Here is a 14,664-nt window from a genome sequence, read left to right on the forward strand (position 1 = left end):
AATTCAATGTTCATCCCGTGTCAATGGCCAATTTTGATGGCACTTTCACCGCATACGGTATCCATTGGTGGTCTTGGGTGTTGCAACTGGCCCAAACCTTTTGCATATGATAATGTAATGCTATCCGAGTTTGTTTACTTGTGGTTTTTTAGAAATTATTTTTTAAATTTTTTTATATTTGTCTGTTATTAAAAAAATTAATCAACAAAAAACACTTTTCAATAAAAAAAAATATGGCTTAATTTCCAGAAAAATATTTTCCTTTTATTTTAGACAGAAAATACTTTTTAGAAGTTGTGAAAAATTTAGAAATATTATATTATTTGCGGATTATATCAAATTTGGTCCTCAAACTTTTGATTGATATATTTTTTTTTTTAATTTCATCCCTTAAAATTTGATTTAATTTTATTTTTATATTAACGTTTGTCCATATTTTTATGATTGTTATTTGTTTTTCTCTTATTATTTTTTTAATTGAAATTTTTTTATCTATCAAATTTAGTCATCATTTTTTTTATTGTTACTTATTTTATTTGAAATAATTTATGAAATTATAATTGTTATTATTTTAATTCCATCATCTTTTAATTTTTTTTATTTGTTAGATTTGATCTCTATTATTTTGATTATTATTTATTTTATTTGAGATAATTTATGAAATTAGATTTTTTTCAATTTCATTCTCATTCAACTTTTTAATTTGTAAGATTTGTTCCTTATTATTTTAATAAACTTAAAAAAATATTAATAAGCTATTTTCCAACTCATTTTCCATAACATAACCAAATACTGAAAAGTATTTTCCAACTTATTTTTCAATTTATATTTTTGCCGATCATTTCCTTAAAAAAATGTTAAGCCCACTTGCTTTTATTTGCTTTGTAAAGGCCATGAATTAAAAGAGCATAGGCTGATTTATCAAGACTTAGCATATGCTTGTTCACTATGTCATCCAATAATTGACTCCACAAATTCATATCCTCAGTTCTAAGCATATCTTAAGCAATCGGTAGAATGCCTGACCATCAAACTTGCAGAGTGCCAAAGTTTCTAATAAATCAGATCTAGAGTCATATCACTTTTCTATTAATATTTTGGTATGGAGCCATATCATTCATTTAAATGGCCCCAGGCCTATAGCCTGACGCCATATAAACACAATAAGGCACAAGGAGCATGCATAGGGCTCCCCATGCCTGGCCCTCGGCATCTGGCCCCTAGCGACCCGCATCAATACCTCATGGGTTTTTGGGCCTTACTCCCAACCACGCCCGACCCTCCCCGACTTGGCTCCTTGTTGGTCTCAATCCTTCTTATACCCAAAACCTTGTCGAGCCCAAAGCTCGGTGGGCCCAACACTATACCAAACCCTCCTTAGAATTTTTTGTTGAGCCCAGGCTCTATGTTTGGCACCCCTTGCCCATGCTTCACGCCCGTCTCCCCGCATCGCACCTTAAGCACGTCTTCCCCTTCACTGCTAGGTGTACAAAAGTTTCTCATGGTCTACAATATCTCCATCTCTTAGCTAAATAAATTAAGTGGAAGACATGTGAGTGGTTGTGGTGTCTTGAGGTGGGCTGAGTGGAACACAACTCATGATAAAACAAATTAATTTATAAGGATGGAGTGACTATTCAGCCCCTCCACTACAACAAAAGAATAAGGTTCAAGGGTTATAAATACCTCTTGAATCATTTAGATAAAGAGTTCATAATTTCTCTATTCTCAATATTTATGCATACATATTTTCAGAGTATCTCTCTCTAAAATATCATTGCACTCTTTTTCTCTCCATAAAAATATTTACTTAAACATCTGAAAGTCGCATAACCTATCATAGAGAACCTTTTACAAGTACATAGCCTTCAACATTAAACTATAACTATTTTGGCTAAGAAAAGTGTAGCATATTGTAAAAACTAAATGATTAACTAATTTATCCATCCATAAAAACCTTGTTTCTAAACACTTTAGATTTTGGGACATCATCGGTTTTCATCTCCCGAAGAAGAGCAAGGGCTTTGATACTTGACTATGATGACAAAGCATAGAAATCATGGAATTATAGGTAGATGTATTACGAGAGACCCCTGTATTTAACATCTTCTAAAAAACACCAACAACCTCCTCAAATCGACCATTCTCCCTAGAATATGAATCAAGGAATTGTAAAAAAATATATCATGCTTACATCTAGCTAACTTCATCCTCTGAACTAATTGTAAAGCCTCGTCAACATTCTGTGACTTGGCCATAAAAGCGATGATAGTGGTGTAAGAAACAACATTTGATTTGATGGGCACCAAACATGCTCGACCGTAGAATTAATATAAAGATGGTAAAAATATTACAAGTATAGTAGTTAAAAAATAGTAAATATAAGGGTTTTTGTAATACAAAACATATTTTTTAATTAAAAAAATAATTTTGAAGATGAAATAGCCAAAATTGTTAATTCAATTTATTTCCACAAGTATTCTAAATAATATGGTTGAGTTCAATTATAATTTAATATTTTATTCTAAATATAAAATTTATAATAAGTTATCAATTGAATTGCATTTGAGTACGAACATACTATAAATCTTTTTTATTTATAACTACATTTGAAATTAGTGAGTTTCACTTTCGTATTTTATTACGGTACAAAAGAATTCTACTACTTTATTCAATCCCGATGATAATGATAGGTGGCCATGTTTTGAGCATATTCTAAACTCCCCTCTATATTATTAACCAAGTTGTGCTATAAGGTATTCCTACCACCACCAACGACCCAATCTGACGGCTATAATCGTCTAGTGCTTTTAAAAAGGAAGTCAAATAGTGAGAAGTCGTCCTTGGAATCGAACGAGAAAAAAAAGGTATATAAATTAAAAAAAAAACAATTATTAGGATTGCATTGAAAAATTAAAAAAAATAAACTCATAAAATTAAATTCTCTCCACTCCCTTTTTTTCTCTAGTAGTAAACATATTTTCCTCGATTGGTAGAGTTAAAGAGAGGTATTAATAAGACTTTTATGAATTTTTTTTCTTCATTTTCTTAATAGAATCTTAATTAAGTGGCACATATAGAAATTAATATTGTATAGGATAACAAATGAAAGATTTTTTTAGTTATTTATTTCTTCATTTAAGTATTAAGAGAAGTTATTAATTTCAATTTAATCCGTAAAAAAAGATGTATTTTTCCTCTATAAGAGAAGACATCTAAGAAACACTGGTTTTTCAATGTAAAATTTAAACTTGTTTGATTTATTTTTTTTTAGAAAAAGTGAATTATTAAAAGAGGTTATAATTATATTTTGAATTGATGTTTTAGAAAAGTAAATTTTACTCTTCAAACAAAGATTATTACCTTTTGTTTTAAATTAAATACATATCAAATTATTTCCTTATTATATCTCAATAATCATTATTTATAATAAAATTATTTTTTATATTCACAATGAACACACTTAACATCTTTAAAAATCAATTTTTACATTTTAAAAAATCACGCTTATAATATTTAATATTCATTTTTTTAATCTCGTAACAAACCATATCTAAATGATGTTAGTTTAGTTAGATTAGAACTAGAAAATCAACAGCTTTCACACAATAGCATAACTTTTTATATATTCAAGAGAAGCTTATCAATATCATCGACCATACGCAATTCCACTGATGGGAGTCCCGTACCAATAATCGAATCCATGTGGTTTTCAACTACAAAATTCTACCAAAAATAATTTTAAATTTTAAAAAGATGCCGTGTTGTTATGTGGTCACGGGATAGGAGGAGATGAGGCCACCGGCCACCATCCTCCCCACGGTGTCCAGCGACGAGAGCGTCCAACATCACTCTCAAACATTCAAAAACCAGAGTAGAAACCACTTCACGCATGTCATTAGTGCCATACTCTTTCAGCAAAAAGAAAAAAGAAAGACTCAACGCAACTAGGAAATAGATGGGAGATATGTAGAATAAGAATCTAAACTTTTAGTTGGTAATCGGCTGAAGTATCATTACAAGAAAAATAAATCAATTAACAACAACGAAAATCAAAGAAAAAAAACAAGAGAACCACCGGCAAAGAAAAGCAAGCGCCCAATTAACGCAATACAAGACATCAGGGCAGACTATGAAACAGATATTCATGCTTCAGACAGTGAAACAGATTATGGGGGTGATCAACTTTGTAAAAAAGGAAAATAAAGGAGATATCTCTAGCATTATTTGGCTATCCTGTGTAAATGTGAACACCAATAGCAATGAGAAAGATGGTTATGAGGCCGAAGAAGATGATGGTATGGACCAATATCGATAACGCACTTGTCTGCATATTCCCAAACTCAACAACTCTGCTCCTCCCTGGCAACTGGAATAGCAATCCTGGACTTAAAAGCACAAACAGCACCACTGCTATCACCACTGGCCCCCAGTCTGACATCGCCTCCTTTTTTTTTTTTTTCCGGGTGTTGATGTTTTATAGAAATACGGCGAACTGCAGCTCTGATATCAAACTCTCTATTAATATAGGGAAGGGCGAAGGTATTGCAAGACTTCTTTGTTGATGAATTGAGGAAGAACGAAACGAATATTTAAGTAGATTAAAAGAAGCAAAGGGAGAGTATCAGTAGAGAACAAGAAATCTAAAAGAAAAAGAAATCTAATTCTAGCAGCAGACAATATACTCCAATGTCACATTCGGTACACTCTGGATAGATGCTGAACCAAAACACGTGGCAGCTTTATATGTTAACAATGACATAGGTTAAAAAACTATACGAGAACTATCACAATTTTAACAGAATCACGTTTATGAATTTCAGTTTTGTATACCACTGTTATTCTCGAGAATAACAGTTGTTTATTCATGTTTTAGAAAATATTTTTTATGTTGATTAATTATCCTGAACAAAAATCAATCCAGATTTTTATGAATATCTAGTAATTAAAATATGAGATTTAAGATATAATGATAAAAAAAAAAAAAAGATAAGATGTGTGATATAATTAGATTTAAGAAATGGAAGAATAGTTCATTAGGGATATATTGAGGCTTTGTTTTCGATACAACTAATACCGTTAGAAAGATTTCGACAAGATAATTCTAATTATATATTGAAAGACCATCAAATGAGGTCTTAATTAACCCTAAATTAATCCCGAATAAAATCCTTAATTAACTATAACCTTGTGAGGTGGTCTTGTACCAATGTGTGATTAAAATCGTTTCGTCGAGATCTTTCAATAGTATCGGGTGTGTTAAAAAGAGAGTTATAAAATGTTCTATGTGATCCTTTTTTTCTTCCTTTATTTCCTTTCTTTCTTATATCACATCAGCTTTCTGTTTTTTTTTCTTAGTAATTGAATTTTAAATCTCATCTCTTGATTAATGAATTTTCTTAAAATTTTAGGTTAATTTTTATGTTAGACATAGATTTGGTTGTATTTATTTTTCCAAAATTTTTACCAAACTATGTTAGAATGTTAAAAGACCCCTAATTAAATTGATATATTTTGTTAATCATATAGTTTATCAGGATATCACATCCATGCATCCTTTGCCTTTTATATTGTGTCCAAATACCTATTTAAAATGACATTTCGTACTTTTGTTATTAGATGGGACATCCTAATTCCCCTTTTGTTTTGATTTTGTCTCTCTCATTTTGCTAAAGAATTTACACGAATAATCGTTGAAGGTTTCTGTGTGTTTTGATTCCTAAATGAATTTTTTCGATAAAAACTAATAATTATATTAATACCGATCTCGAATTTAAGGCTCTTATTTATTTTCAATATCAATTCGAAACTCTATTTTGTAGAAAAACACTAAATTAATTTAGTTTTTTTTTCCTCTTTTTTTTTTTTGTAAAAAAAGGCATATATATTTTTCCAGTGACTTAAATTGGTTTTACCAACTTCAACGCACAAACACATTATTATACATTGCACAAGCATTCAAAACGCTTATGCTTATCACCACCGAAAGCAGCTCGGCCGTGACTAGTTCTTTTACATGACAAAGACCACATTCATCATCAAGTCCTTTTCTTTGTTTTTGTCTTGAGGGAGCGATGCTAGGCTTCAGCACTCACATCAGACAAAGCCCACGTTCATGGTACACCTGGTCCAGCAGCGGTCGTTGGGCTCAGCTTCTCAAACATCTAAAAAGGTTAATTTAAAACAAATAAGAATTTATTTATAAAAAAAAAAACACAAACACTATCAATATATATCATCCACGGAAGCAGCCTGGCAAAATGCTAGATCTTTCTCGAACTTTCAAGTGCCATTCTTAAGAAACGCAAATTAAAGTACAGCTTGGCAGGGGAAACAATCCATTTATTTGATCTGCACGCAAACTAGCTGGTTAACGAGTTCAGTATAAGTAGAAGGAATGATTTTTTTGTTTGGTTTGGTTTTATAAATTAAAAAATAATCAAATTAAATTTTTTTAAAAAAAACCGACCGATTTCGGTTCAGTTCAGTTTTTTAAGACAAAAACTGATTCAAATCGGTTTGGCTCGGTTTTTTCCGGTTTGACTCGGTTTTTTTCTAGTTTTTTCGGTTCGGTTTAGTTCGGTTTTTTTAGTTTTAGACTTATAAAACCGAAACCGAACCGGTCAATTTTTTCAAAATTTTAATCGGTTTAATCAGTTTTTTTCACAGTTCAGCTTTTTTTATTATTTTTTTATTTTCTCAGTTTTCTTAATTTTTCAGTTTTTTTCTCACCTCTAAATACAATCATCTTGTTCTATCTTGTTTGTAACCAAATCTCAGCTTTCTGGTAAGCCTATGTTTTATATATATATTATACAAAAAAATCTACGAGGTCTTAGCACGAGACACATATTATTATTTTGTATTGTTATAGTAAAATTTTTTTTTTTGACCTCTCCATTGAAAAAATAAGCTTTACTTTGGGGTACAATAATCTTTTTAAAAACACCAATTAATCGTGTTAATTTAGGAAAGGTAGAATGGTCTTTTTGCACAAAATATAAATAATAAAATAACCATATTACCCTTTAAAAAAAAAAGTACATAAATTACTATCATGTAAGGGTTTTTTTTTCTATCTAATTTACTTTAATTACTGCACCCCTTGAAACCAAAATTTGTAAAGCTACCATCTGTGAGCTTTTTGGACTTTTACGCTGATTTTTTTTGTTATATAGAATATCAAAGAGGATTAGTTTGGTCTTTTAGGAATATAAAAAAAGAGTTATAGGGAATTGAGAAACACGTAGTAGAGTGTGGAGGAGGACTGTCACATCCAAGCGACGTGTGTGCCTCCTCCGATGGTCAAAAATACCCGACCACCGTGTAACCAACACCGTCAAGTCAAGGCGCTTCTAATAAGGTGATGCATGTATTGTTTTTCATGGCAGTTGGGGAAGGATCAAATTTTTTCTTCCCCTTTCTTTTCTATCTCATGGCTATGAGGTTCGTACTAGCCAAGCAAAAATTAAAAAGTATTTCCTTATTTTATTATTATTTTAATTTATTTTTCTGATTTTATTCTTTAATATTTAATTAATTTTGAGTGTAGATCATAATTTTTTCTGATGCGAGGATTCTTATCTTATGATCCAAGTCACAATTGTGAGGTGTTAACCCGAATCAACATCGATCTTTTTTATTTTCTTTTTCTTTTATATCTATTTTTTTTTTATCTTTCAATATTGAGTTTATTGAAAATTAAACATTTTAAACTCTCTTTTTTCCACTTGTTTTACGTGAAGATAGCTCAACCTCACAATTCGAGTCGCGAGTTTACTATGCTAACTCGAATTAGCCAAGCCAGCGTGCACCCGCCTCTTTTTTTTCTGGCCCATTGAATTTTTATATCTTTTTTTTTTATTTTGATGATTTCATCCTTCTATTTTAATTTTTTATTGGATTTTTTGTTAGATTTTTAAAATAATTTTAGACAAGTCTTTTGCATTTTTTATGATGTTTCTTTGCTAGAATATTATTTATTTTAGTGTATGGCCTATTTGTATTTTTTTAAAAAAAATAAAATTTATTTGAATTATTCTGAACCCCTTAAAATTAAAAATTAATTAATTATTTTATTGTTTGTTTGTTTTTTAAAGTTTTTTCTTTTACTTTAGGCAAGAAATCCTCACTTTCAAAAAAATTAAAGTTATTTTTTTTTTGTTTTAGGCCAGTGCATCACCTTTATTTTTTTTTCTTTTTTCAAAAAAGAGTGGATTGTTGTTTGGTATAAAATAAAATCTTATATATATGATTGATGTCTGTTTAGAAGAAAAATAATTTTTAAAATAAAAATATATTACATCTAATAGGTTCAGGATGAGTTTAGTTGGTTAACTAAAAAAAAAATTTAGATTAATTTATTTTTATTTCAGTTTCACCCATCATTTTTTTTAAGCCATTATATTTTTTTTTCTAAAAAGAATTATTTTTCTGACCAGTGGCAAGCGCGTCATTAGCTACTTATAACCTCCACTGAGTGTTCCATTTTGCTATATATTCTTGCTCGAAATTAACCTGTTTTCGAATTGGTCAAGTGCATTAAGGTCACACTTAGAGTTTCTGTTTTTGGAGTTTATTGAAGATGAAGATCGGGATCCCACTCGTTTTATGTTTAATGATTTTTTATGCCTTTCATTCTCTCTGTTGAATGCTTTCGCATAAGTTTTTTGCTATTTTGAAATGTTTCCATGGTGCATCAAAAGAAATCAGAAATTTGTGCCCCCTCTACCTGTGTTCATAGCACTGGCAGTCCAGCAGCTGGAAGTCCAGCAGCTGGGAGTCCAGATTCTTGCAAGATCAGTCTTATGAACACCCACACAAGCAGTGCCAATTGATTTATAGCAATTCCATCGCCATTTATATAACGAAATAACTAAAATACTCAATAAGAACAATTAAGATACTAATTGAAGTCATGCATCACAAATCCTTAACTTTCAGTTACAAAGCAAGCAAGAGCAATGCTCCGCACGTTACATTTATGACAATCAATCAAACCCCCTCTAAAATGGAAGAAAATAATATCTTGATATAACTTGCAAACAATGGAATAGACTACGTTTGACAGAGAAGCAAAGTCCAAAAAACACCTTGAATTTATTACCCTTGATCTTGTTTTTCAACTGGGGGGGGGGGAGTCAATTGCATCAGCAATAAAGTAGTGCTAACCGAGGTACAAGTGAACCTTAACAGCCAGCAGGAAAACGCAAATGAGAGCAAAATACAGAAGAGTATGAACCATAATTGATGCACCGCTTGTCTGGAAATTGCCAAACTCAATGCTTCGATGGCGCCCTGGTACCTGAAACAACAGCCCTGGAGTTAACAGAATGAACAGCACCACGGCCATAAACACCGGACCCCAGTCTGACATTTTGCTTAGTCTTTTCAACTCGGTCTCGGCCCTGGTCTTTCTTTGTAGAGAATGAGAAAGCTATGATGAAGATTTTAGGATTGTAGAGGGGTTTTTATATGGATGAAAAAGGAGGAGATCATGAGGGAGTGCTGTGTGGGGCGGAACTTGGTAGATGAAGTCATTTTGGATTCTCTGCCCTCCACCTCCATCTCATTTCTCAAACCGGTGGTCATTGCCTTTCGCATGTGACAATCTTTTTCTACTTGCTGTCTCTCTTTCTTTTTTCTTTTTTCTATTTAATGCTATTCCATTAAATTACTACCATGTACATAATATTTCTGTCATAGAGCGGGTTGAAAATGAAATTATTATTTGGAATTCAATATTGAATTTGTTTTTTCTTTAAAAAAAGTAATATCATTTTAGTAAAATTAATTAACCTTATTTGATCTAACTTCGTAAATTGACTTAATAATATAATAATCTAAGCTATTTTTAGATAAAATTCTTAACCAAGTATAATCATTGTTTATTATTTGAAATTATGATAGCTGATTATCATCAATTCAAGTGTTTTTTCATTGTAAAAATAATGTAATTATAAAACAATCTAAATTAATAAAAAATATATATATAAAAATAATAAAGAAAAAGATAAAGGTTTCATTGATATTTCATGATCATTTTATTCTGAAAAAAATTATATTAACCTAAATACAGAGATTATATATAGATTAAAATAAAAATATTATTTTATTTTTAATAAATAAAATAAAATAAAATAAAATATATTTTTTAACGGTAATAAGGAATGTAATTTAACTTGCTTTAAAAGGAAATTGTTGTGGATAATTAATGCGATTATAGAAAGAGTACAGCGATTAATGTGATATAATTACTACCGATTTCCAAAATAAAAGGTACTGTAATTTTACCATTTTTCTATAAATGACACCGTATTGGCTAGTCTTTTTCCCCTGGGAAAAGGAAAACCAGTCGTTGCTATTAGTCATCATCTGGGTAATATACCATTTGCGTAACACTTCCTACGATTCATCATGCTTTGCGAGGAAAAAAAAGGGCAATTATTCATCTAAGTTTTCTGATTGGTAAATCTCCACACCGCTCCCTATGCTCTAGCCATACTCCTCTCTCAATTACGAGAAACATCTTACTTTATATCAAACTATTATTTTTTGTTCTTCTTCTAGATATATCATAAGCACGAGGGTTTAATTATGCATGCATGGTCAAGGTGTGTCGGTTAATTAATTAATTAATTAATCTATTTGCATTACTTGGATAACTAAATCTGGAACGAGTTTAAAACAAGTTTAAGGATTAAAGGGCACCTAATTAAAGATATTATCTATAGGTGGTTCGTGTAAGAATAACTTGCTCATTAATCATGCTTCCTTTTCCCATGTTTTATACACTTTTTTTCTTTAGCTTGTATATGTTTAGTCCATTCTTTAATTCACGACACATACATTAATCGAATGTGTCATGTCCAAGCAAATTAAAGGACTGCCAGAGGAGTGATGTGACCACATGTGCAGTAATGGGTGATCTTACACGGATATTTTTTGTGTGCCGAGGAAGTTAAGGGAATAACTAGAAAGACCCTCATGTCCAATTGCCTCTTTTTTTAGAGTGCTTGGATTCAGAAATGGTATGTCCGATTAAGTAAAAAGTTACGTATTGAAATACTTTTTATTTAAATAATATATTTTTATTTTTTTAAAATTTATTTTTAATATCAACATTTCAAAATAATCTAAAAAAACTAAAATAAATTTAATTTTTAAAGCAACAACATTTTAACTGCAGTGCAAAACACGGCCAAGACTTCGTCAAAATTTCTCGACAATTGAACTGTGCTGGCGGTTTTGTTTGGTGCACTGGGGGACCAGTTTGCCCTCTCATCCCGTCCTCGACAGCTATTAATGTCAGGAAATGAGATTGGCTACCAGACTTCCTAATCCGACAAATGTATGGATGTGATGTCAAATGACCATAATGATTAACTCGTTAAAGAAAAATTGAAAAGTAAAAGACGAACTTGGGTCAGGCTGCCTGGGGCTCCTAGCGCCTGGGCTGAACGCAGCAGGCCTGGCCTAGGAGTTAAGATTTTCCTAAAAAGAAACTAGGCAAAATGATCATGGCTAGTTGTTGCTTAGTAGCGGAGAGTCGTCCTCCTTTGTCCACGGCTCTCCTTAACACTAAAGTCACATTTTAAGAGAAATTGTAATTTTTATAATGTAATACATTTATTATATTTTCATATTTATTTATTAAAATTTCAATATAATGAAAGACTATAATTAAAATGTTGGTCTTTTTTAAGTTTTAGACAAAGAAATCTGAATGCCTATGATTAGGTCAACCCAGTTGTGCTATGACATGGGAAATAAGAGAAATGATAGATTATTTTCCTATGAGCTGACAAAATCACTCTATATTATTCTGCTTTCTTCATTAGTTATGGAAAATCAATTCTCTCGGTTATAATAAAATTGAGGGCACTTTACTTTTAATTTCTCCACACGCAATATACCAAAAAGAAATGAAGGCAGAGAATTTCCATACCCACACCCACACCCACAAGAGGAGCTCTAAAATCAATACTATGGTGTGCAAGTTATGAGTTTTCTCTAAAATCAATACTTCTAAATCATAGAGAAAATAGAAAAGAAAATATTCATGTTAATTAAAAAAAAGAAGAAGCTATAGCTCGATGAGTATCTTTGCAGATTAGTCGTCTCTCATATCTCAATCATCACTGAGATTGATCTCTGGTCACACATTGTTTTTATTTCCTTTTGCACACCTAATGCTAATGCTAATTTGTAACCTATAACCTTATTTGTTTTTATGTTTCAAAATTATTTTGAAAATTTTTTAAATTTTTAAATTTGTTTTTATTTTAAATTATTTTTTTATATATATTCAGATTATTTTGATGCACTGATATTAAAAATATTTTTAAAAAATAAAAAAAATATTATTTTAATATATTTTCAAGTAAAAATTACTTTAAAAAACAATTATCATGTAAATAATTTCAGTGATATCATTTTTTTCAACCTTTACCACTTGTAATATGCCAAATTAGATAAAAGATGATTGACCTTTCTTCTTCTTCCTTTTTCTTCTTCTTTTATTTCAAATGGAAGACCATGCAATATTAGATTAACCTACTCAAGGAAAAAAAGAGAATACTCCATCATGCACGGTCTAACCATTAAAAAGAAAATGACGTGAACGGATGGATGGTTTGCACGTCCTTTTTTTTCCTTTCTTTCTGGTTAGACTACGATGCCATAGGTATTTGAAGGAAAGATTGAAAAAGACTAGCACGAATAGTTTGGCATATGCTTCTATTTTGTTGATTTTTTTTTAAAAAAAACTAGCATTATTTAAAAAAATATTGGCAAAATAATACTTCAATTTTTTTTTTTTTGTAAAATAACACAATTTATGCATGTTGCGATTGAGAAACGTAACATTTAAATTTATCGTGATTCAGAAACATTTACTAAATACATATTTAAACATAAAAAAATCTTCACTTTCATTAAAGAAAATCTTTTATAGGTATTAGCACAAACAATCTTGACCTACCAAGTATTAAATATAAAATATCAAACTATCTTAATTAGAAAAAAATTACTATAATCAATTGATTAATTAATTATCCATTCCAAAATACTATTGCAAACCACTCATATTTTTGGGACATTACCGTATTCCAAAAGCATCCAAGTTGCATTGCATGCAAATTGAGAAGTCATGGAGACACAATCAAATCCACTTTGATGAAAAGGAAATTTCAATTTAGACGTCAATATTACAATTTGGATGGCTCCGACAAGCGAAGACAAGGAAACCTCTCAATTGGTCCCACCCACTGCCCAGGCAGATGATGAGCTCAATTGCTTGGTAATTGAACGAAACATCATGGACTCATCTTCGTGGTAAGACAAATCATGTCTTCAGAATGAGTGGTGCATAATCAGCGGCTTGCATTAAGGGTCCGCATAATACTACTCCTGTTAAATTAATCGAAATATATATAAATTGATTGGAATATTCATTTTAATAAAAAAATTATTGAATTATTCAAAACTATTAAGTACTAAATTTTTAAAATTTTGAAAAATAGATTATTCGATTTACTAGAATAATATCCTTTTGTCGTATAAAATCATTAAATTAATGAATTTGTAGTTTACTTTTAATATAATTTTGGATAGTCAAAGCTTTCCTTCAACTTAATTTTGACCAGCTAATTTTTTTTCTTTTTTGTATTTTAGTTAAAAAGGAAGGATGAAGGAGATGCGTGAAATATTCAAATTATCTAAATCGTTTTATAAATAAAATAAATTTGGGTTGAAAAAAATATTAGGATAAAAGAAATTAAGAATTTAGATAATTAGAGTAATTATATAAAAAAAGTAATTTTACTAATTTTACATTTGAATATTCACCTCTATCTTTAACCTAATTTCAACCTAATAGTGATAAAATCTTATGGTATTGAAGCTGTAACTAATGATTTCTATTAGTTACTTAATAAAATTTACTTTAAAAAAAGAGACATATACAAGTTTGAGAGATAATAAAATTTATGACACATCAAAAATAATAAGAATATCTCCATCTAATATTTATCTCTTATACTTACATCTATTTAATTATTTATATAAAGTAAATTTCATTGAATAACTAACATAGAATGACACTGATTACAACTTAAACACCATAATATTTTTCACAATGGCACCCCCATTAGAAATTAACTTGGAACTAGACTTTCGAGACTTAAGAACTTGACTAATAAACAATCCTTACGAAATTGAAAAAAGAAATTGTCTTGCCACCCATGTATGTTTGGAAGGAATTATATATATATATATTCACGTTAAATAAATATCAAGAGTTTACGTGAGGTTATGGATGTGTTTTGGTGGGAAATATGATGGTTTTTTTTAAAGGTATAATTATTTTAAAGCAAACACCATGCCTCTTAAAAATAAAAAAAATATATTTTTTATTTTAAAAAAATCACTGCACCTCCCATCCAAACACACATTTAAACATAGATAAAGGGATGCCTCCGATCTAAATCATATGAAAAGCACATGAGAATATTTATCTTTGGGATCGTCCCTTAGCACTATAATCAAAACTCCCAGAGAAACATAGATAGGGTTCAGATTTTATAGAATGATGTCAGTGCGCAGATTGCAGATAGGCTCGCCCACCACGCATAAGCTAAAATGCCTTTATTTAACGGTCAACAA

General features: G+C 30.2%; 2 protein-coding genes across 2 annotated transcripts; both read right to left on the reverse strand.

Annotated features, from left to right (window-relative positions):
* Positions 1 to 3,968: 3,968 nt before the first annotated feature.
* LOC7481218 (uncharacterized) lies at positions 3,969 to 4,642 on the reverse strand. Its single transcript, XM_002304639.4, has one exon. It carries the CDS (start codon positions 4,439 to 4,441, stop codon positions 4,232 to 4,234), a length of 210 nt encoding a protein of 69 aa, XP_002304675.3. The 5' UTR covers positions 4,442 to 4,642; the 3' UTR covers positions 3,969 to 4,231.
* Positions 4,643 to 8,897: 4,255 nt separating this feature from the next.
* Positions 8,898 to 9,594, reverse strand: LOC7496565 (uncharacterized). The gene has a single exon (XM_002304640.4). The coding sequence runs from the start codon at positions 9,374 to 9,376 to the stop codon at positions 9,167 to 9,169; it is 210 nt and encodes a 69-aa protein (XP_002304676.1). The 5' UTR covers positions 9,377 to 9,594; the 3' UTR covers positions 8,898 to 9,166.
* Between the last annotated feature and the right edge of the window lie 5,070 nt (positions 9,595 to 14,664).

Source organism: Populus trichocarpa, chromosome 3, assembly GCF_000002775.5.
Source record: "Populus trichocarpa isolate Nisqually-1 chromosome 3, P.trichocarpa_v4.1, whole genome shotgun sequence".
NCBI lineage: Eukaryota > Viridiplantae > Streptophyta > Magnoliopsida > Malpighiales > Salicaceae > Populus > Populus trichocarpa.

What these genes read in the sequence shown, in the direction of transcription:
- LOC7481218 (XM_002304639.4), bottom strand. Translation starts at nt 4,441, where the DNA reads ATGTCAGACTGGGGGCCAGTGGTGATAGCAGTGGTGCTGTTTGTGCTT.
- LOC7496565 (XM_002304640.4), bottom strand. Translation starts at nt 9,376, where the DNA reads ATGTCAGACTGGGGTCCGGTGTTTATGGCCGTGGTGCTGTTCATTCTG.